General features: G+C 44.0%; 1 protein-coding gene across 2 annotated transcripts in view; it reads right to left on the bottom strand.

The window, feature by feature from the left end:
• Positions 1-755: 755 nt before the first annotated feature.
• The window catches only part of atp10b (ATPase phospholipid transporting 10B), a 33,705-nt gene continuing 9,314 nt past the window's right edge, over positions 756-25,146 (bottom strand). The window contains exons 3-22 of one of the 2 annotated variants that reach the window (XM_080774521.1): positions 22,113-22,317; positions 21,075-21,160; positions 20,421-20,527; positions 18,134-18,265; positions 17,166-17,293; positions 16,348-16,600; positions 15,636-15,841; positions 13,768-13,920; positions 11,453-12,002; positions 11,098-11,198; positions 10,518-10,644; positions 10,025-10,209; positions 7,265-7,532; positions 7,067-7,143; positions 6,784-6,909; positions 5,606-5,806; positions 5,122-5,202; positions 3,779-3,883; positions 2,601-2,788; positions 756-1,959 (exon numbers count right to left, since the gene is read on the bottom strand). In XM_080774521.1, coding sequence (XP_080630647.1) covers positions 1,707-1,959; positions 2,601-2,788; positions 3,779-3,883; positions 5,122-5,202; positions 5,606-5,806; positions 6,784-6,909; positions 7,067-7,143; positions 7,265-7,532; positions 10,025-10,209; positions 10,518-10,644; positions 11,098-11,198; positions 11,453-12,002; positions 13,768-13,920; positions 15,636-15,841; positions 16,348-16,600; positions 17,166-17,293; positions 18,134-18,265; positions 20,421-20,527; positions 21,075-21,160; positions 22,113-22,317 — 3,532 coding nt within the window. In that variant the 3' untranslated portion in view covers positions 756-1,706. The remainder of the gene's footprint in view (positions 1,960-2,600; positions 2,789-3,778; positions 3,884-5,121; positions 5,203-5,605; positions 5,807-6,783; positions 6,910-7,066; positions 7,144-7,264; positions 7,533-10,024; positions 10,210-10,517; positions 10,645-11,097; positions 11,199-11,452; positions 12,003-13,767; positions 13,921-15,635; positions 15,842-16,347; positions 16,601-17,165; positions 17,294-18,133; positions 18,266-20,420; positions 20,528-21,074; positions 21,161-22,112; positions 22,318-25,146) is intronic. The other variant, XM_080774522.1, reaches the window with a different exon arrangement.

Genomic DNA, 25,146 nt, shown 5'->3' with positions numbered 1-25,146 from the left:
ATAGTATGTATAGTATAGTTTGTATGCATATGTTTATGTATTTTCGTTATTTTCTTGTTTTCTTTCCTTCTTTGGTTGAAGACACCATGGGTATTGCTGGCTCAAATTAAATCAAATGAAGCAAAGTATAAGAGAACAATTATATTAATATTACTCTGTTCAAAGGGGAGGCCACATATCTAATATTTAGATGTACATACAGTGTTTCACTTGGAATAATGCGATGCGACAGTGTGTTCTACTGGTCTAGGCTAGCCGATACCAACTGGGGACACCTGGACCGCTGCCCTCCACTCCTATCCAGCACTTAACGGAACTGTTCGCTTTTATGCCAAACAAAACAGTGTTTGTTTGACTTGTGGACATACCTTAAGTTCTTAGGGATAATGTAGTCTACAGGCTTCTCATGTTCATGTGAAGGTGTGGAACAAGTTAAAGCAATCATGATTTGTTTTACTAATGAATAATTGTATTATACTAATTATTAAGTTAATAAAAATAGATATTCATAGTCAATGTTGCATTCTCTTTGGGCTCCCACGTCCATTGTAGCCCTACAAATGATTATTCTGTTTATGTGCTCTTTAACGAATTCCCCATACAGTGTATTTTACAGTATCTTTCAATGACATTGTCATAATTGACCTCTGTGCTGCTCACCATCTGACCACTAGAGAGCAGCATTGTTTCAATATGAAGGCAAGTAACTTGTTATATAAACACTTGTATAGTTATCTCAGACAGGTGGATTCAGCTGCTTCACATTTATTTTATTTCATAAAGGCAGCTGACTTTACATTTTAATATCTTTGTCTCTTCCTCTCAATGTTGTGATGTTGCCGTTTTATCTGGTTCATAGTAATAGAAGATGCTGTTTAGTAGGGTCTATTAAAATATACCAACAGCAGTGTCACAATTTGAATATTGATCGGTGTGGAACTTTTGAAAAACACAACAAATACATTCACATTTTCAGGCCCAGCCTTAATAAACACTGCCATTTTCCTCCTCTCTGACACCGTCATATGTAACTGCTCTAAATATAGACAAATGGGATGGAAATATCAAAGCATGTTGTGCCATCTGCAAACCACAAGTGCATCGATGGGATGCAAATGAAGCAATGCATCATGTGGTACGGATAGATCCATTGAGCAATTTTACGTTCGGGTTTCTAGGTGAGGGGAATATTTTAAATGTCCGTGAGCCATTTTGTTCTAGAAAAGCTTTTTTTTTTTTTTTTTTTTTTTCTTTTTGAAGGGCGGGTAGCGTGACTGATTGGGTTACCAGTGTGCACTCAAAACCCATCAGGAAAGTAACAGGCTTATGTGTTCACTTTGGAAGCTTGTTACAAGGAGAGAGTGGGGGGGTTCTCCTCAAGCATTCCATTACAAAATGAACTCATCACCGTAGCTGATGATTTGTCACAACACAGACAGAGGAAGAATTGTGTTATTGAAAACAGCTTAGTTTCCAGATTGTTCTTATGTAACCCCCACCGCCTACTCTCTCCAAAAAATTGAAACACTGTTTTACACTGAGACATATCCAGATATGGACCAGTTCAAAAGTTGTTCTTAACAACCTCAACATTGTCTTGAATAAATTAAACCCTACATTGTCCCCCCTCTACACACCAAATATCTCACAATGTCACATTTCTACTCATTGTGAGCTTGTATATTGGCTACCCCCAGTGTAGCATTCTACCTCTGTGGCTTTTTCTTGTCCATCAAGGAGGACATAGAAAGGAATGTAACAGGGGGGACCTCTTCGTCTTGGTCCACGGTGGGAGAAGGCGGACGGGACAGCCTGGAGCACGCCACCTCCCCCATTTGCCTGAGGTTCCTCCACTCCTTCATGCCGGGCTGCTTGACGGAGGGCTCCAGGCGGTCCAGATGACGCGCCTGCAGCAGGGCGGTGGGGGCCAGCGTGTTCCTCACCACGTGGAACATGTACCTGGGGGGGAGAGAGAGGGGGGTGTTGGCGGTGGTGGTGGTGGTGGTGGGAAAGTAGGCCAGTGGAAAATATGCGTTTCTTTGATGTAAAACCAGAGCATTGTGAGCTCTTCTGCACAGAGAGGAACAGTGAGCCTCCTGCTCACTCAGCCCTGACCTTCACTATTAACATTATCCGGTTAGAAATCTGCCTACAACGTAGATTACGTTAAAACGACACCCTCTTACGTTTTCCGTCTTAAAGGTATAGGGACCATTGCCAGGCAAGACTTCTGAACCGTTTTTAACTACAGTAGCAACCATCAGACTGCTGAACAAAACCTAAGCCTCGTCACCGTTGACTTTAATCGAAATGTGTGTTTTATATGAACGCTTCTTTTAATCTACCTGTTCCAACAGTAGTAATGTAGTCATTAACTACATTGTCATTTCAGCATTTTACGTTCTTTCATAATGCTGCTGCTATCCTGGACAGGGCTCCCTTGAAAAGGAAATCTTATGTCTCAACAGAATTGGTAAATAAAAGTAAAATAAAATAAAATAAACACACAAACACGCACGCACGCACACACGCACGCACTCACAGTGCCACAGATTGGGTTTTTAGAGGGGAATCACACAATCTGGGCTTGCAGATGGTACCTGGGCAGCAGCGCCACCACGGTGGTGACCAGGCACACCAGGTAGAACACGGGCTCCGCCATCTGCTCCTGGAGGATCCAGTAGGGGTTGGACGGAGGGTTACAGGTGAGGCAGACGGCGCTGTAGGCCAGGGTGATGACGAAGTAGATCCCCACGCTGCCCACGGTGATGACCCAGTGAACCACCGTCTGACAGCCGATGACACGCCAACAAAACGTCAACGTTAATACTCATCATCACCACCGTACCGTTTCATATCAGCACATCGCGCAGCCGCAGCTCTCTCTTCAGGCTCACACACATACTCCAGTTTTAGCTTATCACCTAAAACGGTGATAAGAGAAGAGTTGAGGCCATCTCATACTCGCGGTGATGTCCTTTAAGGATTGACCCCGCCAATCAGTGAACGGGGGTGATAGCTCCAGAGTGAAAAGACTTGTCCGATAGTAAAAACAGAGAGATGGGTCTGTGTCCGCGGTGATAGCTGATCATCACCGCGACTGACGTAATGGTGTAGTTTTCCAACCCTTTCAAAACTACACCGCGGTGATAACCGATCACCAAAAACTGGTAGTATGTATGAGCCTTTAAACAGACACACTCAATGAATGACGAATGACGAGAGCAGCACATGCAGATTCATATAGTGGGCTGAAACTGTGAATTTAATGTCCTACTTCGTCTAAATATATAACAAAGTATTCTAATGGCACAACTAATGACATGTTGGTTATATAATGCACATTCTAAAATACCCAGTCAGGTGAGGGAGTGATAAAAGGGGATAAAAGCCCTAGAAGAGAGGAGAATCATTTCTACTGATCTGATCTGACCAGGATGATAATCAATACAATATATTGTATACAATGATGATGTTTAACTTTAATTATTAATAATTGTTTTACCATGTTGCAGTAATATTCAGAATATTCTAAGAATGGATATAGTGTTTTCTGTATTTTATTTGTTATTACATAACTTAATGCATGATACAGAATTAAATAAAAAAAGACAGTGTTTTAGTATTATTGAAATCTACATTATGCACGTGGATGCCTTTATTGTTTTCTCGGCTCATATAGCGATTATTTACGACGCTTGTCTGTGGCAGCTGTAAAGCTGTTAAGACTCCCCCTCTGGGATGAATAAATCTAATCTGGTGTCGATACACAACTTACCCAAGACTTGATCTCGATAGAGAGATGCAGCAGGACGGTAAATATAGACACCGTGTTCATCGGCGTTCCAAAGGTATAAATGTCAATGTCAGAATCTCGGTAAGTCTGAAGGAAGAAGACAATGTGTCATTAAAACAAACAAACAAGGAAAAGCACCAGGGAACCGCAGGGTCAGCTGCTCTCAGCAGTGGACGAAATAACTCCAGAATTATGTTTTAGGGAGACCCACCACGCATTGAAATAGTTGTCGGACCATTTCATTGTAAGTAGTGTTTTGTTAAAAGAAGTTTTAAATAGCTCTATATTCTGATAATAATCATCGTTATGTGCAGAAGCGTTTGTTCAGTAACAGAGGTCTCCCCAGTGCTGAAGAGAGAGAGAGAGAGAGAGAGAAATCATACAGGATAAACACTTGAAATTGGAAATGAAGAAAAATAAATGGCCAACATTGGAATTGGGACTCTATCAAATTGAAGCTGTCTCATTGGTGACCTACCATAAAATGTATTTTCGGTTCATTTATAGAGATGAAAAGACCCCCCCCCCCCCCCCCCCCCCCGGGCCTGGAATTTCATCATTTTAGGGGCAAGGTCACTTAACCTTTGGTGTTGTAAATCTTTGGTACAAAAAGGCGAAATTCCAGGATCGCGAAGGCCAGCAAAATAAACAATGATTTTAAGTCCCATGAAATGTTGAATTGAATTAATATATTTTAATAAGCCTACATAGCATCAATAACATGAATAATAAAAATCTGTTTATTTCAAACACAAAAACCAAAACAATTTACAAAATGACCAACTTTGTAGAAACTCAGTCAAAAGTTTATAAATGCTCAGCACTGGACTCGACAGCGCATGTGAGATGTTTTGGAGATAAAGCCACTAAGCCAAAGAGGCCAGACTGAGATGGTTTGGACGGGGTGCATACTTAGTTTAGACTAGTCATTGGTTAGACATGGGTTAAAGTTAGGTTTAGGTGTGCTGCCCCGTGGGAGGTTAGGGTTAGGGTGAGGGTTTGAGATAGATTGTATCGTTGTATAGGACTAATGACTGGTCTAATCAACTAGTGTAAACCAAATACTGTCTAAACTAAGTACTGCACCCGGTTTGGACACGTACAGAGGAGGGATAGTGAGTATATATCGGTAGAAGGATGCTGAGGTTGGAACTGCCAAGCAGGAGGCCTAGAGGAAGACCAAAGAGAAGATCTATGGATGTAGTGAAAGACATGAAGTTAGTTGGTGTGAGAGAAGAGGAGGCAGAGGACAGGGTGATCTGGAGGCAGATGATGGCGACCCCTGAAGGGAAAAGCCCAAAGGAAAAGAAGAATCAGGTTCTTACCAAGTACGGAATGAAGAAACACACTAGGCTTTGATAGAAGGCATCTAGGATGGCAAACCAGAACGTTGAAAACTTGTATACCTAAACACATCCACACACATGTGTACACACAGACGCACATAAATACGCGCGTACCATAGACTGTTTCGTACACGCGCACGCATACATCACATATATAAAAAAGTAGTCATCATGAATCATGTATAAACTAAGAACGTAACAGTGGAGTATCTATGTCAACAATACATACTATACTATATTATATATTATACAATATACATGTGTACTGTAAAGTGCTATGACCACATAAAATGCATAGCACTTTATAGTACACATGTATGTTGTATAATGTAGTATAGCATGTATAGTTGACAAAGAGATGCTTTGGCTGTAGAACTATAGTACTGTAGATTGTAGACTGTATACATCGGTGTGCCTTAAAGGAAGCTATACGAGGCTATAGGAATAAAGTAGTGCCACTGACCCCCGGGCCCTGACCCGTTCTGTAGAGCTCGGGAACGCCCAGCAGCATCTCAGCAGAGACGTCTCTGTCCATCAGCCCAAACATGATGGGCGGCATCGACGTGAAGAGGAGGTTGAAGAAGACCAGCAGCCAGTAGTCTATCATGGTGGTCCCCGAAAAGCCACAGAAGAACTGATACCAGAACAGCAAGTTCACATACGCCTGCAAGAGGACATTATGGGGTCATCAGTATAGGGACCACACAGAAGAACTGATACCAGAACAGCAAGTTCACATACGCCTGCAAGAGGACATTATGGGGTCATCAGTATAGGACCATGCACGGGGCAAGACTTTCGACATTTTCCTTTTTACACGCCGTTGTAATGTTCTTATTTTTGATCATTTACTAAAATGTTAAGCCTCAAGGTTTCTGACCTGAGATCAGATTCTAAAAATGTCTTCTACATCCTGACAGTTTTCTGAAAAAGCTATATGTTTCTATGTCAGTGGTTCTTCGATTCTTCAAAAATAGCAGACCTACAAGCTCGTAGCGCGCCACTCGGTGACGCGCTATGAGCTTGTAGATCTGCTATTTTTCAATAGCTAAAGCATAACATAATGCTAACACCAAAAGGGGTTCCCGCCCAAAATGGATTAAGAATATCTATGACACTTATTTACTATGACGCTATGTATGTCACATTAAGAGTCCAATATACTAGCAGCAACTAGCTGGTTCTCAAATGTTTTATTTGCAAGGACCCCCTTAACTCTTGAGTGTACAGGTCCATTTGGTTCCATTTGTACACTCTCAGAGTTACAGGCCTGGTCATTCAAGGGTATATCTTTTTATGTGTTTTTTGTAATATAATAAATAAAAAAATTTGACAAAAGCCACAAGCCAGTATGGCGATGACCCCTGGACATACACAACATACTCTAACTATTTAGATAGATTAAAATAATCATTGTGCATGATCATAGTCATACAACATCTTTATAGCCGTTTAAAAGCCGTTAATTTATTCATTTCAGTTATGTAAAATCACACCCGTGTGAAGTGAGCGGCACTCTTATCATCGTACATCATGACATAAATTCTACATGCAGTGTCAATGGGAATTTAATGTTTGTGTAAGACGCAAATATACATTATAGCTGAATGTAGGAAGGGCTAGCGCCCCTCATAAACTCACCACATTCTTATAGAAGAAATAAATGATCATGTTTGCCAGTCTAGCGTGGCACCAGTGCCCGTGGACCAACAGAAGCTTCTTCAGATGTTTGAAGTGGGAGATGGCAAAGTCACTCGCCATTACAGCCTGCAAGAGACAAACACACGTTTGTATAGAATGTTGGTCTGCATGTGCACAAAGGAGAGAGAGAGAGAGAGAGAGAGAGAGAGAGAGAGAGAGACACAGACAGACAGACAGACAGACAGACAGACAGACAGACAGACAGACAGACAGACAGACAGACCTGCATCCCCTCCTGACCAGATATCCCAATGCCCACATCAGCTGTCTGGATCATGTGGACATCATTGGCGCCGTCACCTGAAAATCACAGGGCCAATGTTTGGTTAAAAGCACATAGTGAGACACTGTCTGTCGTATATACACTATGTCAACATAGTAACGGTAATACAGAAAAAGAAAAAATCTGTTTCACGCTTACCAACAGCAAGCGTCATGACCTTGAGTTTGTCCCGGACGACCCTGACCACCTGACTCTTCTGCAAGGGCGTCACCCTGCAGCAGAGGACGGAGCGGCAGCGTCGAGCCACGTCCACGAACCGGTCCTGCAGGTCAGACTCCAGAGCGATGGACAGGCTGCGGCCGTCTATCACCAGAGCCATGCTGGGGTCCAGGCCCACGTTCCTGGGGTCGTCTTCATAGCGCCTCACCTCCTCCACGATGCAGTCCAGGGTGGACGCGCACATGAGCTGAAAGAAAAAAAAAAAACAGCCAGAGTATTCTTCATGGTCTCTTGCAGGGTGATATAGTATTATGTTACATTTTAACAACACCAATCTTCTCTTATGGGGTCACCAAATCCTTTCAGATGTTAATGTGTGTTATGTATATTAATGTGGGGGTCCTTGACATGAAAAGGTTTCAGAACCGCTGTTCTATGGCCACCATTACACAACTTGATTTGTGTTTGTTGAATTCAACAATTCAGTTGAAGGCAACAAAATAATTATAATAATTACTGCGACCACATGCAGGTCGCGTTTACTATGAAATAATTTTTGTCTGTCAGTGTATCACTCAAAATCCCCATACATGCAAGCCCCCATATATGGTGACCAGGTCTCGTGTCATCACTATGACATCATCAGGGATGGAGATCCCTGATGTCATAGAAAATGCGACATGCTGTCGCAATTAAGCCCATATATTGAGATCCCTGATGTCATCAATATTGGCCAGCAACTCTACATCTGACCTCAAACCTCAAACCCTTATAGATCTCCATATATGGATATACGTATACGTATGTCATTACCTGTTCTGACATTCCATATGTTGATCCTTCCCCATCCATCCTTCCTTTTGACTGATACCTGTCCATTTAAACTCTAGACGGGCCTGCCCCAAAGTTATTAATGCAGCAGTGCCTGGCAGCTGGCAAAAAAAATAAATAATGAAATAGAGTTCTCAACAGGCCCGAAAATTAAGGCCCGGCCCTACCTGGGCCCTCATCAAACCCTGTACACTCAAGACACTGCCCCCGCTGTCACTGTCTTAGATCTCCATATATGGAGCTGACCTGTCTGTTCTGTTCTGACCTGTTCACATTCCAATTATGTTGATCTGAACTCATCAAACCCTGTACACTCAAGACACGCTCCATATATGGCCAGTACAGAATTCATTCCATATGTTGATCCCATGCCAGCAGTCTGATTGTCACATAGATGGATGCCCTTTAGGACGAGGTCACTTCTCGCCCTCAGGCCTCAGGTGTCTTACTGGTTATTGTAAAGCTGGTTGTAAGATAATGTTCCCGGGATCTTGTAATGTATGAAACGGCTTCCATTATCAGAAACCAAGCGTGTAATTAACAAACAACACAAAAAGCAAGCAAAAGCAATCTACTCAGACAATGAAACAAAATGCCATTCATACTTAATTAATGTACTATCAAAGGAAATGCAGTTACAGAAACACGGAATGGAGTGCAGGATGGAATAAATAATGATAGCATTTTCTGCTGAATTCATAATAATCCAGTCAGTGTGCCCATGCAGTTTGGCCACTGCATGTCACAGTGTCATGTTTATGATGACAGCTCTCTCTCTCTGAGCCTCAGGGAAAGCTCATCTGCCCAATTTGTTTCTTTTAAGCTAAACTGGGTCATATCATTAACTTCTGGCAGGACTTTATTATTAGGTACAGTGGGTGGGATAGGGTGTATGATGGTACAACGTGGTCCATTCCATATACAGTACATCATACATACACTCTTGTTCAGAAGAGAAGGCTTGGGAACAGTAAGTACCACCTCTGTGTACTGTATATTAGTGTGTGTGTGTGTGTGTGTGGGGGGGGGGGGGGGGGGAAGACAGTTGGTGTGCAACATTTAATCAAACTAATTGATTTAGTCAATTATAATGAATTGCATTTTTAATGTATTGCATTTTTATAGCGCTTTTCAAAGTGCTCAAAGTGCTTTACAATGGTTCATTCACTGGGAGGTGAAGCGGCGAACAGTCGACGCCAGCATCCTCACTTCCCACATTCACACACCAATGGTGGCAAGCTCACACCGATCGACTCATTGGAGGCAATGTAGGGTTCAGTGTCTTGCCCAAGGACACTTCGACATGTGGACAGGAGGAGCCGGGATTCGAACCGCCGACCCAGGGATCATTGGACGACCTGCTCTACCTCCTGAGCCACAGCTGCCCTTTTAAAAAAAAATAGAGATGAATATATGAATATCTGAATACTTCTTGCACAACTGTCACTGATTAGGAGACAGGCCAGGTGTGCTTCTAAAGTGTCCTCCTGACTGTCAGGTCAGCACATCTTTAATGACCAGCCACGGCCACACTGTCTCATGTCTCTTGACATCTTATCTCTCTGAGGTGGAAATGTGAAGATTTGACCTTTAGCTCAAATGGAAATGTGCTTAAAAACACTGCATGGAGTGAGACAGTCTTACCGTGAAACATCTCCTGAAACTTTGGTGCTTGGACAATACATGGCTAAATGGAAAGTTTAATAAAATTAAAAAGAAAGAAAAGAAAATCAACAGTTTAAGGCAGATGTTAAGTAAAAGTGGGGTCTTGGGACCCCCAGGGGTCATGGAGGGGGTTCCAACAGGAATACACGAGGAACAGTATAACCATTTAAGCAGTATTTTATACAGTATTTAATCATACACAGTGGGGAAAAAAGCATAACTACAAGCTCAGAAGGCCCATACCTTGTCCTTGCAGTTCATATGAATGACTAGGTCTTCCTCGTGCAGCAGTCTGCAGGTGTAGGCCACGTTGACAGCCGTCTCTGGCTTGTCCCCCGTCAACACCCACATCTGGATCCCTGCCTCCCGGAGTGCATCAACGGTGTCGGGGACGCTCTCCTGCAGACGATCCTCGATGCCCGTGGCCCCTGTATAGGGCACAATTAAATGTCCAAAGAAGAGGTTCAGTTAGTCTGAATACAAAGATGGAGCATAATGTATCTTAACCTCTTTAAACCCTCTACACTTAGTCCTGGTCTTCACCAATTCTTATTTTGCGTGAGCTTATAGACCTGCTAGTTTTGGCTAATGTTCGCTTCTCCCCAAATATCGATGCCGGGGTTGTGAAGTGGTTAACTTTAACGTCAACTTAATTGTGCATGTGTGCGTGCGTGCGTGCGTGCGTGCGTGCGTGCGTATGTGCATGCGTGCGTGCATGAGTGTGCAAGTGTGTTACCCAACAGGTTGAGGTTTGTCTCTAGATGGACGGAGGACTCCATGATGAGTTGTTCTCTGTCAGCCATGGCAGTCAACGCACTTTGTCTGATGGTTGACCAGTCATTATATGACCCCTTGCTCATCACCTGCAACACACAATCACTAATTAATGGTTAATTCTGCAATCCAGAACCATTTTTTTGTATTAATAAAACATACTTTTAGCCAATATAACAGTACGTCTACTGCAGAGTAATCTAGTAAGAGAGTGGCGACATGCTTTGATCTAGCCGCAAAGCTAATAAAGCCTGCCTGCTTGATCAGGGGTTAGTACATTTTATATTGGCCATCAGGTCACAATTCATCAAAAAGTACATTTAGTTGTCCAAAAACAACACATTTACTGTATGTTGATGATTGTGAAAAATATAAAAATGAAAGATTATATCAAAATTTCAAATCAAAAGTTGCACAGTATGACTTAACTTCCAAGAGCGAACAAATGGAACCAAATGGACGTTTAACAATTTGTAGCCTATACACTCTTGGGAGTTCAATTAACAATTTCTTCAGTGAACATTAATATCCATAGCATGCACCTTCTTTGCAAAGCAGAGGGTCCGCAGCCCCTCCTTAGCGTACCAGTCCAGATGTTTCTGAGTATTTGCTGCTATGCTCTTCATCTGCTTGCCATGGTGCTCTGGAAATATATATGACAACATCTAGTACTGAGCCGTTGCGGGTCCATTTGAGTCAATTGTTACGGTATACTTTGACAATGTATGTGATTGCAAAGCCGCAATTCTCACTTACTCATCTGTTAACTCGTCAGTTAAAGAGCAAAATGTGTGCTGTGAACAGTGTAAAGCACCTTGAGCTACACATCAAACAATATATAGGCTATATACAAATAGTCTGACACCATACCTGTATGTCTGTTACCTATACACATACCTGCATATGGTGCGCCAAGCAGTTCCATTATGGCAAAATCTGCCCCTTTTGTGTAGAGAACTATCTCTGTGGTCACTGGGTTTCTCACCAGGATCGACATCCTCTTCCTTTTGGAGTCGAAGGTCAAGGTGTCCAGCACCTCGAACCTCACTAGCTCCCCGTGTGGCAGCCGCACGCTGACGCTGCTGGGGGTCCTGGCCAGAAGGGTGAACCCGTATGCTCTGGCCGCGTACACCAGCGCCGCTTCGTCCGGACTCTCCGCCTCATAACACAGCGTGTCCACGTCCACCGCGGGCTCGGCGCTTTGCGTGACACGGGGAGCACTGTTCGTTTGGACGCGCGGCGGCGGCGTCATGTCGAGGCCTTCGTTGGGCTCGTCTGTTTCAGCGGGGACATCTCCCTCTCCCGGCGTCGGCGTGCGCTCAGAGAGAGCTGGGCTCCCCCGAGGCGAACGTTGCCAAGAGGCCATCTTTTGGCGGAGGGAGCTGGCCGTCCTCACCAGGCTCGACAACGTGTCCATTGACAGAGACGGGCTTTGGCTCCCACTCTGCTGGGTAATTACAAAGGGAGACAGGAATTAATAGGCTGCAGCTTGTTTTTTCTATTATTATTATCATTACAATTATCATCATCATTTTATCATTTTATCATCTCCACAAAGCACAGGATGCATGCGTTCCACCAAAAGGAACAACTTGTTCCTTTTGCTTCGGAAACCTTTCCATTTATACAACCCACCATCTTGTCCCGCTTGAACGCGAAACAGACGAGTCACGAACAACGGGTAATCAAATGAATAAGGGTGACCCAACTCCCCCCAGCACTCACCCCTCACTGTGTGGTTAATTTAGAAGAGACAAAGCGAATTTCATCTGGGGCTTTGGAAGAGCAATTACAGAAATTAGCACTGACCACTGATGAGAGAGAGGCAACTTTTTGGCTAACATTTCCAGTGAGCATGAAAAATCCAAGTCAAACTGAGAGGCCGATAAGTGGAATGCCAACTTAATTAATCTATTCTCCACCAGGAGATTCATGCATTTGGCCCCGTGTGTGTGTGCGTGTGCGTGTGCGTGTGTGTGTGTGTGTGTGTGTGTGTGCGTGCGTGTGTTCGTGTGTGTTAACCACAGGGCTGATCAGTGTCATATTTTTAGTGCTTAGTAGGGCAACAAACTCATTTGCTAAATGTTTTTCAAAGTAGTACAATGCAAACTATGTTTCTATATCTTTTTGTGAATTATATGCGTCCCACAAGGCTGCACACTAGCCAATCGGGTGCTTGTCCACCTGAATTATGAGATAGTATATAGTATAGTCACGTACAGTATAGTGTAGTATAGATACATACACTATACTATAAATATACTATCTACACTACACTATACTACCTATCAAAATACAATGCTCCTGTCCCTATGGCTTATTATGGGATGTGTGGGTACTAACCAATGGCATGCAATTAATTCACTCACAAGAGTTGCATTGTAATATGCAATGATAATCTTTAGATGCAAAAAGATATTTTTCGTATATTTTTTTGTTACACATTAACATTGTTCTTGTGAATAAGTTGTGTAATTCGGCCGGCCTTATACCCACTGATAGCAGTAATTGCTTTTACAAGACTGACCGGGCCAAGGTAGCAGTGTGTGACTGTGTGTGCTGCTTGGACAATGCTTGACTGACCGAACTTCCATGAACTTTGCATGCACACTCTCAGTAGGCCAAAGAAGACACTCCGAATTACTCAAATAGGCCTCATGGTGGTGCTATACCAGGTCACTTTACATTTTGGGCAATCAATTTTGTCCCATAGTATAGGTCATACAATCAAAAATATTTGCCATGGATTCCTTGGATCATGATGCAACTCCTTATATACCATTATCAATTAACTATACGGTAGATTATCTTCCATTTTGCATGATCTGCAAAATACACTTTATTGAAAATGAATTCAAAATAGGGTAAAATCACAAAGCCTGAATGCTTGTTTTGTGCTCCTTTGGGGGACGTGATGCAGGGCGGCGGGGCAAAAACACAAAACTAAAGATTACAGACAGACCGACAGACCGACAGACAGACAGACAGACAGACCGACAGACCGACAGACCGACAGACCGACAGACCGACAGACAGACAGACAGGATGATGGAGCCCGTTTAAAGAGCACAAATTCATGCTTGGCAGTGTCTCAGTCTGTCTGTCTCTCTCGCTCTCTATGCAGCCTTCATCTATGTCTTTCATCCAGGGTACGCACACGCGCGCGCACACGCGCACGCGCACACACACACACACACACACACACAGCTCACCCTCTGTCGCTGAGCCGTTGCCGTGGAAACCACTACAGTGTTGCAGATGGCGAGAGCCAGGAAGAAGTCCACGTAGGGGTCTGCCTCGACGCCGCCGATGCCGCTCCCCAGGAGCCGCCGAAGCAACTTCCTATCCGGAGCCACGTCCATTTCCTGTTGGCACAGCTTAAAGGTTTATTTGTGGCGCTGTTGCATTTAAAAGCCTGGGTTGCCATGGTCACCACCATGCAGTTTTCTTTTCTCCATCATCTGCCTTTTATCAAAAGGGCCTTTCCATGATGCTTCTCTCAATGTTTGTATTTTATTTCACTGCACCTTTTTTTGTACACATTGGTTTTTGTTCCGTCTATCTTTATATAAAAATACATAATACATGTTATACATGTTATTATCGTTATTATCATCATCATCATTATTATCATTGTTACTGTTTGTACATGTGGTGACAGAGTGTGGTATGGTATTCCTTGTATAAGTATAGTAAATAAGGTATAAGTGATAAGTCTGAGCATCATGCTTCTCCATGACAACAGCTGGCCTGCACCCTTCCTCCTGTGGGCAAAAATAGAAATGGCACCACCGTGACCACTGTACTGTACACCATGACTAATAATATATAGTGCCCATTTACTGTAGTCTATGTGCCATCAGTATAGTCCATGCCTAATGTAACCCAGAGGGGCCGCATATGTGTGTTCAGACACGGGGGGCAGTGCTCATCGCTGACACCTATAGCAGCTTGACCATCTGCACCATGAACCCTCGGCCACATGAGGCCGCCGCGTGTCACTGCCTGGCTCATTTTAACCCATTCTGACCCGAGATCAGATTCTAAAAATGTCTTCTATACATTCCTGACAGTTTTCATTCTGACCTGAGATCAGATTCTAAAAATGTCTTCTATACATTCCTGACAGTTTTCATTCTGACCTGAGATCAGATTCTAAAAATGTCTTCTATACATTCCTGACAGTTTTCATTCTGACCTGAGATCAGATTCTAAAAATGTCTTCTATACATTCCTGACAGTTTTCATTCTGACCCGAGATCAGATTCTAAAAATGTCTTCTACGTCCTGACAGTTTTCTGAAAAAAAAAAAGCTATGTTTCCATGTCAGTCGTTCTTCGATTCTTCAAAAATAGCGGACCTACAAGCTCGTAGCGTGCCACTCGGTGGCGCGCTATGAGCTTGTAGATCTGCTATTTTTCAATAGCTAAAGCACGACATGATGCCAACACCAAAAGGGGTTCCCGTTCCTGCCCAAAATGGGTTAATGCAATAATAAAGACAACTTGAGCTTTTAACAAATTAATTGTTGTACCGTACACTAGGCACAGTTCAATGCTCTGCTATGGTGGCCTTTTTGTTTTGGAGCTTCTACTGTAGATCTGTAATATCTAGACAAATCTTGACAAACGGATCTTGCCTAAAATACTTCATGTGGTTAACGTACTGTACGTATACCAAACTATACAGAAAAATTGTGATTCTTACCAAAAAAAACAAAAAAAAAAATATATATATATATATATATATGCATGTTTAATTGTTTATATTTATTTGACAACTGACAGACTGAGGGGGGATAATCAGAAGCAGAGGCACGAGTTCCAGCTCCCATCCTCCCCCGGCAAATGGAAACCGGCAAGGTATATAGTGGAAAAACCCCCTATAGCAACCTCCAGTGGGGCTGAGCGTGTCTGAGCTCCATGCAGCATCACCCCGCACCAGTGGAATGCTGATGACAAAACACGGCCCTGCAGGGCTCTGTATAGTGCCTCGTAATACCGAGTGGAATTCACAGCATCATGTGACACGTCGTTGACGTTTTTTTTTTTTTGGCTTTGTGACTGAGCTGCCGTCTCACCAGCGGGCTGCTGAAGGCCACGTCTCCCGAGGTGCTCCCTGCAGCTCTGCTCCGGCTGCGCTGCCGGGCGCCATGGCGACGCGGCGTGGCTTCGGAGGAGTCCTCGGCCTCCACTGACCAGCCCGTCTGCGGAGGAGGCCGCGGCGTCTGGCAGAAGACCACGTCCTCCTCGGAGTCGGCGTCATGAAGGACGGCCAGTCGAACAGCTGCAAAGCGAGCGCGCACACACGCACACGCACACACACACGCACACACACACACACACACACACACACACACACACAGTAGTGAATACGAGTGATACTAATGGTTGGGTGTAGTTGCAGGTGTTGCAGGTGCAGTGTGTGTGTGCGTGCGTGCGTGCGTTTGTGTTTGTATGTGTGCGTGTGTTTCTGTGTCTGTCTGTCTGTCTGTGCTTGCGCGCGCTTGCGCACGCACGTGTGTGTGTGTGTGTGTGTGTGTGTGTGTGTGTGTGTGTGTGACTGTGCGTGCATGTGTATTTCCATGCATGAGTGTGTGCAGCAGAGTTGCTCAGTCAGAAGGCTATAATAATATTATAGGCTTCAGACTGAGCAACTCTTTATATTATTATGGCCATATTATGGCCCCTGGCTAGGGGGGGATTCCCCCTTGAACAGGATTTGAATCTCAGGTGTTACATGTGTGCGTGTGTGGTTCTAGTCTGACTTGTTCTGTGAGGTGTGAGGTTTACCGTTCTCATGGTGTGAGTACTCGTTTCCCATTACGGTGCATCTACGGAAGACCATCTTGTTTTCGGTGAGCGTGCCGGTCTTGTCTGAGAAGATGTACTGTATCTGACCCAGGTCCTCTGTGATGTTGAGGGCTCGGCACTGCACCCGACTGTCCGTGTCCTCGTCGTACAGGTCAATGTCGTTGGTGATGAAGAAGATCTGGCCGATCTTCACCAGCTCAATGGATACGTAGAGGGAGATCGGTATGAGGACCTGAGGGGGAACAGGAGGTGATGGGTTAAAGGGTATAAATGGTGCATTAATATATAGCGCCTTTTGTCAAAAGTGCTTTACAATGTGCACCAACCTGCTTGGGGGCAGTTAGGAGTTAGTTGGTTAGTAAGTATCTTTGCTTAAGGACACTTTGACATGCTTCGACACTAACCCAGGAAGCGGGAATCAAACTAGAAAACAGGAATCAAAGGAAACGGGAAACTGTAACTATTATTTGCACATAGATTTGTGCTCTGCATTTTCTCATCCTTTAACTATTAGGTGCAGAGGGCACTATTAGTAACCGTTAGTGCAGTGCTTGGGGAGCAGTTAAGGGGTTACGTGTCAGGGACACTTCATCACGTACAGTAGGCCGCGGGGCGTGAACCGGGGAGATTCTGTCTCCCAGGTGGCCTGTCTGCACACTCAGCTATAGCCACCTTGCACATGTGTATGAACAGTTGCACACGCACGCACGCACGCACACACACACACTCGCACAGCACTCACTCGCACGCACGCACGCACGCACGTGCCGCACGTCCCACAATTGTGCGCTATATACCTGCAGCAGGATAACCATAGTGAAAAACATATAGAATCCAGACAGCGGGGCAGAGTCGAGGTGTCCCAGGCTGTCGGGGACCAGGAACGGAGGAATGCTGGGAAGTGTGAGCAGCCAGATGTAGTGACCTGTGTGTGAGGACAGGGGGATTAATCACACCCACTCCGTCTGCAAAGGGAGGCAGCTATTTTTGGCATCCACTCAGAGTACCTTCCTTACTCGGTCAGTTGTCTCGTGTACCTACAGTGTTTGCTCTCACTGGGCTTTAGGCCAACAGCCTCCAGGAAGTGACAGGTTCCCATTCATAAATGCACTGTGCCGGGCAGGCGACCAGATAGCGCCTTGGCTTGACCACATAATTGCAACGTTTTTTATTTTATTCTGGAGACCTGTGTCCTTCGGCACACAGTTTCCTGTCTCTCTTACACCAGTGGTTCGTTCTATAAGTGGGACCCAGGGACCCCCAGGGGTTTCAGGGGGTCCCCAAACCCCTACTGTACTACTTAGTTGGACGGAGTACCACATGGGTCTATACTATATAGAACTAGGAGAATCGCTCCTTTTATCGTCGCGTTGGGTTGTGAGATTTTATCTGCTACAGTATGTTTGCTGAATGTTTGCCCCGGAATAAGGACGTTAGGATTCATGTGGTTAAACACCTTTTATTTTTCAGCTATTAAAAGAAAAACAGACCTATACAAGCTCATAATAAAAGCTCATACTAAATAATTGCGCATTGCAATGAGCTTGTAATATTGACACATTTTCTCTTTATTTGCACATAATCTTCTCGAATGTTGGTCCACAATCCAAATAAAATAAAGATTTTGTTGGTCCTTGACATGAACACGTTTGCTCTACACTATACTATCTAAGTATATCCGGATAAATAAACACACTGTAAGGAACATTCCATGAATCACTCTTTGTATAATGTAATGATATATTCATGATTAATGTCACTGTACCTAGCGCTCCAATCAGAGACATGACGAAGAGCAGAATGACGATCAGGATGACGTCACTGTTCAACTTGCGCTCCAGCTTGCTGCGCTTGTACCTCGGGCCGTTGTTGTGGAGCATGGACTTGGTTTCGTGACCTTGAACATGGGACAGAAGGGCGTTTATCTCATTATTATGACCGCCGGTACAGACTAGAGAGGCATTAAACAAGCCATGAAAAACTCACTCAGGAGAGGAGTGATTATTGATCTCAAAGAGTGCAATAATACCATAATATTCTTTGGGAAATCATTAGGCGAGACAGTGATGCGAGGCCCTCGGGAAAACACTGTAGACCCATTAGAGACCCACGAGGCAACAATTCACACATATATAGCACAGCCACAGACACAGCACCGTGCATAGGCCTACCTGGTGGACAGTAACTAATTATGTATTATTGAGAGTACTGTACTTACGTAAATGTTTTAAGTCTACATATCTGTACTTTACAGATATACTGTATGTTTTGTTTTGGACTTTCACTCCACTACATACACAAATATTGTACTTTTGCCTCCATTACATTGTTGTGGTTATAGTGTCTGCCCTGAGATTGGGCGGTCAGGGTTCAATCCCCCAGCCAGGTCATATCAAAGACCATAAAGATGGCACCCAATGCTTCCCTGCTTGGCCGTCAGCATCAAGGTTTGGATCGGGGGTAAGTTCCTGAGACCATATAGTATCATGTCTATGGGGGTGTACTTGTACATCATGGCTGGGGGATGCACATCAAGTCACCTCACGCACGCTACAGAAACAGGACATGGGCTCCTGCCCTATGGGCCACATGGCACGCTACTTACTTAGGAAGGGACCCCAGGGACTCAAACGTACAAAAAATACATTATGAATAAACCACTTATTTTCTAAAAATACAGAAAATAGCAGATCTAAGAGCTTTTCGATTGACATGACACTGGCACGCAACTATAGCTGCCTATAAATCAAGCATACTTAGTTAGTTTTCATTGACCCATGCAATGATTTGGTCGGAGTGGCCACATGAGGGAGCAGTTGGGGTTTTGCTCAGGGACACTTAACCATGGGGGAGCCACCGATCGAACCGGGTCCTTCTTCTGATTCCGAGGAGGAGTACCCCCTGAGCCTCTGCCGCATTGAAATGTACAAGAAGTGGTTTCCGAATGATAGTGAAACATTTATGCAGTGGTGGGTTCACTGGGTTGTGCAGCAGAACGTTGCAATGATGGTAGTACTGTAGCAGGCTGCGGGGAACCAACCACCATTTATAAAGCACTTTTCAGTCGGGGTGCGTACCAAAAAGGCTCTAATGCCCAACAGTGAGTCAGTGGTTTGATTTCCGGACCGACAGACCATTTGCTGCATGTCACTCCCCTGCTCTTTGTCGGCATTTCTCTCCGTCTCTCCGTGTACCGTGGTCTATCTGAATAAAGCATGAAAGTGCACCCCCCCCAAAAAACCGTGTAGAATGTAGAAATACTCAAGAATTCAAAATGTACAGAACGAAAACACATCACATGGATGCAACTGGGACGTATCGTCAGTGATGTATCCCAAGGTCATCAGGGTTTCGGGTCTCGCGAACATCATAACCCCTCACTCAGGTGACCCAGCCGGGGTGATCAAGTCCCGACTTACGTCCCAGTAGCTACCCTCGATCAGACCCACTCTAGGGAAAGACAGGGCTGCACAATCCGTTGGAACCACTCCGGAACTACTATGCCGGGACTGAGAGGTATACTATTCTGGCATGTGGAGGGACTAGGCTCTGTGGGTTGACTCCTGTCCACTCCTTCTCTCACCAGGAGTACCGCCAGGACCTGTGCGTTGCACCAGACTCCCAGCACCAGACACTTCATTCAGGAGTATTGGTATTGGTATTGGTATCAAAGTAGAATACTCATTGCAGAATGAGTTTTCAAATGTATAAAAATCTTTTCAAAATAGCTGATCTACACATTGAGCTTGTAGATCGGCTATTTTCAAATGGCCTAAATATAGGGCTAAAGTGGGCAATGTTTTGTAATAACTATAAAGTAACTAGCAACTAAAGTTTTCAAATAATTGTAGTGGAGTAAACATATCATATTTTCCAGTGAGAAAAAGTACTAAAAATGGGAAACACTCCAGTAAAGACTTTTTTTTTAAAAAACATTCAAGTTCAGTACGCGAGTACATGTATTTAAGTTACTTTACACCACTGGAAAGATGCCACCACGAACCCCACTGCGCACTCTGTGTTCCTCATGGTGTATCCGCCTGTGAACCTACCTGCATACACCACGAACCCCACCGCATGCTCTGTGTTCCTCACGGTGCATCCTCTGAGCAAAAGACTCTCGAAGCTCACACCCAGCTTGTTCTTATCGGGCTTCTCTCTGCAGATGGAGAAAGAAAGAAACAAGTCGTGGAAGATATACTGTACACTCATATTCATGAGAACAAGGCACAAAAGGGAAACAGTCAGGGACGTCGGGAACAACGGATACTCTGACAAAGCCCTCGACACTATATGACTCAGAGTCGGACGTATCGGTCAGATTGGCGGTGTATAGGTGTGAGGGCCACGTAGCCCGCACTCTAGATTGAGTAAATGTACTTTGTTTCATTCTGCAACTGCCCACCCCACACACACGCTCGCACTCATTACTGTCAGATCTCGTTAGATGTTCATTAGCCCTCATAATATTCCCTATTAGTGAATGTGCTGCCTCATGGCCTCTAGCTGGACAGGAAGGAAAGCCCGGCTGTTATAAAAGCTACAGTACGGCGGTACGCTAGGAGGAAATCGATCGTAGCCTATTACAGGCCAATAATGCGTCCGGAATAGCAGTGAGTGGGTTGGAAATTAGTTTTGCTCGGCTGCTTTCGGAGACTCAAAGACGTGTGTGGGGAGCACTGGTGATTCATGTGCTTGATACTCACACGTAACACTTGAAATGGTTCAGATTGTTGTTGGGCCTCTCGCACACCACCGTGCTGTTGAATCGCTCAGGCTCAAAGTCCGAGGTCTGCAAAATGTCAAGAGAGGAGACGAATAAAATGAAAATAAAAGTGAGTGTATACAACAATTAATTTTCACGATAAGCAAGGCATCAGTATGTTAACTTGCAGTATGTTAAATGCAGTTTTCAGATGTTCCTAGACCTCTCTGTCTGTCTGTCTGTCTGAAATAATTAATTAATTCAAAATGTACTTTTCCCCTTCCTAGAAATGTATTGGAGCCAATAGTACAATATTTACCTTTGAAATGTAGTGGAGTAATAGTCATATGTATACAAAAAATATATAAATACATGAGTAAAATACAAATACTCAAAATAATCTACCTAAATTCGGTACTCAAGTAATGTACTTGGTATAATGTCCATACTGCTTTGGGCAGTATGAATGTATCTGGCATATCCCCCAATTTAAAGGATTTTGTGACAAGCAAGTAGTCTGTCCATTAATGGACAGACTACTGTACTGTTATAAGTTAGCGAAGTACAAGGAAGTGGGCTTCCTATTATATGCCAGATTTTCCAATGGGTTTCCCCAGGCTTTTCATTTTTGAACCAAATGCAAACGAAAATAAAAGCCTGGGTACCGAGGCTAGTCCCAAACCAACTTTTAGGATTCTGAATCAATCAAACGTTCTGATCTGGTTCAATATTAGGTGAGAAAAAAGAACCGGTTCGAAAAGTGGCCTGATAAAGTAGTTTTCTACTAAAAGTTAAGGCAAGCTATACCAGATAATATGTCTGCGACATACAGCATGTAACTATGAATGTATATGGCCTCAGAGTGGCCAATGAGGCATCCACAGTTCCACACATTTAGTGTACTGTACGTATGTCTGTGGTATGTATCTATACGTCACATGCATAGTGCATACACAGTATGAAACAGAAGCGTTGAGCAGTAAGAGGCAATTAGGAAAGAAACAGATAAGAGGTTAAAAGTTAAAACACTGATGCTCACAGAAGCGGACAGGCCCAGCACAACCCTTCTTTGTTTGAGGTTGGTCTCTCCGTCCAGGGTGGCCGTGTCTACGTGACACACTCCGTTAGGGTCCGACGTGCACAGCAGCAGGAGGTCTGCAGGAATTATCTCGTTGGACACAACCTTCACAAAGTCTCCCACCCGCACGTCCTTCCAGCGCTTCTCCACAAAATCCTTCTCCTTCCTGAAATGAGATAAATGTCCATGTTGTTCATTATAGTCAGTCATTAGACTCATTACAGAGGTAGGTGTCCCCACGCAGCTGTTGCAGTAGATTGATTTTTTTACTGCATGCATTTATTAAACGTGCAGTGGGAGCAGTTGATGGATTACTGTATGCATATTAGGTTAAATTATCAGGTGAAATATTGGCTTGCTTGCGAGAACACACCGGAAACTACGGCGACTGTATGGGAATGAACAGATCCGACTGACTCAATGAAAAAGCATTTCAGTCAGACAACTCAAGGAGGATGTAATATATATATTTATTGAATATAGATACCTAAAACAGTAGATCCAAAACGACAGGTGGTAGCTGGGGTGGAGGTGGGTGAGCACGCACTTGTATACAGCAGCGCACAGTATACAATAAAGCATTAGCAATAAGCAAGCAGAATGAGCGCAAGTGTATGACAGCAGCACGCTGATACAGCAGCAGTGGGCAAACAAGAAGGCAGAGGAATGCAGACCTCTGGTTCAAGTAGCCGGTATGAGAGATGGGGTGAGCTGTGATTGGCTGAGTGAATGTGGACGATGCTGTGGTGGCCCAATTAACGGCCGGCGCGCTGACTGAGGTTCCCTGACTGAACTTGCTCTGCGCATGTCTACGACAGGCGCTATGCTCATGTGATGTTGGAATTGGAATGAGGCCCGGGTTTGTTTGTGGCTCTTTGGAACACAGAAAGGCTCCAGCAGGTTTAGAGGAAAGCCTTCTTGTCACCGCTGCTGTAGCCTGGAACTCACCTATGCTTTTTATGGCATAGGCAGCTCCCGGCAGGATCCGCCGGGAGAAACAATGAGCAGCTGCGCGACATGAGACTAATGTGTGTGTGTGTGTGTGTGTGTGTGTGTGTACAAGTGTGCGTGTGTATGTCAATTTTACAAAGGTGCAGACGATCAGAAATGAGCAGAGAGTGAGCAATGTTTGCGCTATACTCTATGCCGAATTGAAGTGGACTCCCTGGAAATTAAAACGTCTGGGTTTCCGAGGCTATACCACTGCTGTGGCGAGGGGCCAAGCACAGGACAGAAAGCCACGTAGTGACGATGAACACCTAGGATTGGGTGTTCTAATGCACAGGTGACACAAATACATGCAACATGACAATGGTCAGAGGAGTCAGACTCCTCTGACTAGATTATGACAGGAGGAGGAAATAGCCCAGGGAACATAACACATAGAGATACAAGATGCAAGATCTAGACGTAATAACTGCAGTGATGGTGGGAAAGTTCATTTACACCTAGTTAACGTGCCCCTCGGGGCACAGGTCTCCACCAGGGCAGGTCAGGTGGCCTAGGTTGTGGCCTCCTGGTGGCGCTATAATAGGTCAATGTGAAAAGGGTGCCATTTCTTCTTACGCCTTGGATGGCAATTGGATGATTTGAGGCATTTTGTTCCAAAAATGTGTTATATACTGTATATTCCTCAGACTAGTAGGAAAGTCCATGAATGATTTCATGTAAATTGCACGCTGCATTCCTGATTTGAGGATTTTTGTTCAAAACGGGCCAATTCCTGCAAACTTTGAAAGCCAATGTTAGGCAATTAGGATGGAATATGAAATATCGGACAGATCCATCTTGAACACATGACTATAGAGATACTGTGTAACGATTTGCAGGATCTTTGGACAGAATATCGAAAAATGTGTTTGACAAAAGTCGGCCTCCTGGTGGCGCTATAATAGGCCGTTCTGGAAACTTTGGGGCAGAGGTTCATCGTTGGCATCCAGGGAGTGTGTGTGCAGAATTTGGCATCGACCGGGTTAATGGTGCCGGAGATTAGCTGGTAACAGACGGATGGACGGACGCATACACACCCATGGACTCACTCACACACACATGGACTGAGTGCAAAACATACTCTCTCCCCATGCCTTCGGCCTCGTGGAGACGATAAAATGTATACAGTAGTTACAGGGGGGGCGGGAGGATTCGAACAAGTAGCTAAATATGTCTGTTCTTAGAAAAATGTACAGTAGGGCGATTTCTTTATTGTCATTTACTATATTCCTACTAGACCCAAGGAAATTAATTCTGGCCACAGCAGTTGCTTTCCATGTGTCTGAACAAACAACTGGAACCTAGGGGGCTGCCGTACTGTTACTGTACATATTACATAATTATGTAACATGTAATATTACATATTACATATGTAACATGTACATATTACTCCAGTTTTAGCTTCACTGCATTGGCTTGTTGTTTTTAGGATTGATTTTAAAATTCTCTTACTTGTTTATAAAGCTCTCAATGGTCTCGCACCTTCCTACCTACATGACAAACCGCCCCCTCAGGTCCTCCACTGCTCAATGTGCCTAAAAAAATGGCAACTAAAAGCGTCTTTCTGCTTCTACAGGCTGACGGCGTGGAACAAACTCCCACTATACCTTGGACAGACAGCCACTGTAGACATTTATAAAGTACAGCTAAAGACCTACTTCTACACTCTTGCTTTTAGTTGAGCTTTTAAAATCCTTGTCGTTATTCATGTCCTCTTGTATTGCATTACTGCTACTATTTTAATGCTGTTTTAAAATAGTTTGCTTTTCTTTTTTCTCTATGCACTTTGAGCTGCATTTAATGTCATGAAAGGTGCTATTATTATTATTATTATTATTATTATTATTATATTATTATTATTATCTTGTGCCTGTCTCAAAGTGTTTCCAGAGCCAAACCTGACAGTCAAGTCATCGGTTTCAAATGTAGTCCACACTAGTGTATTAGTTCTACATCAATCAGACGAATTGAAACACCTGTATTGGTCCCCAACATGGCCGATGTA

Source organism: Protomyctophum bolini (genome assembly GCF_963924005.1).
Source record: "Protomyctophum bolini genome assembly, chromosome: 10".
Lineage (NCBI taxonomy): Eukaryota > Metazoa > Chordata > Actinopteri > Myctophiformes > Myctophidae > Protomyctophum > Protomyctophum bolini.
Note: the sequence above shows the minus strand (reverse complement) of the source record. Positions and strands in the feature narration are given on the sequence as shown.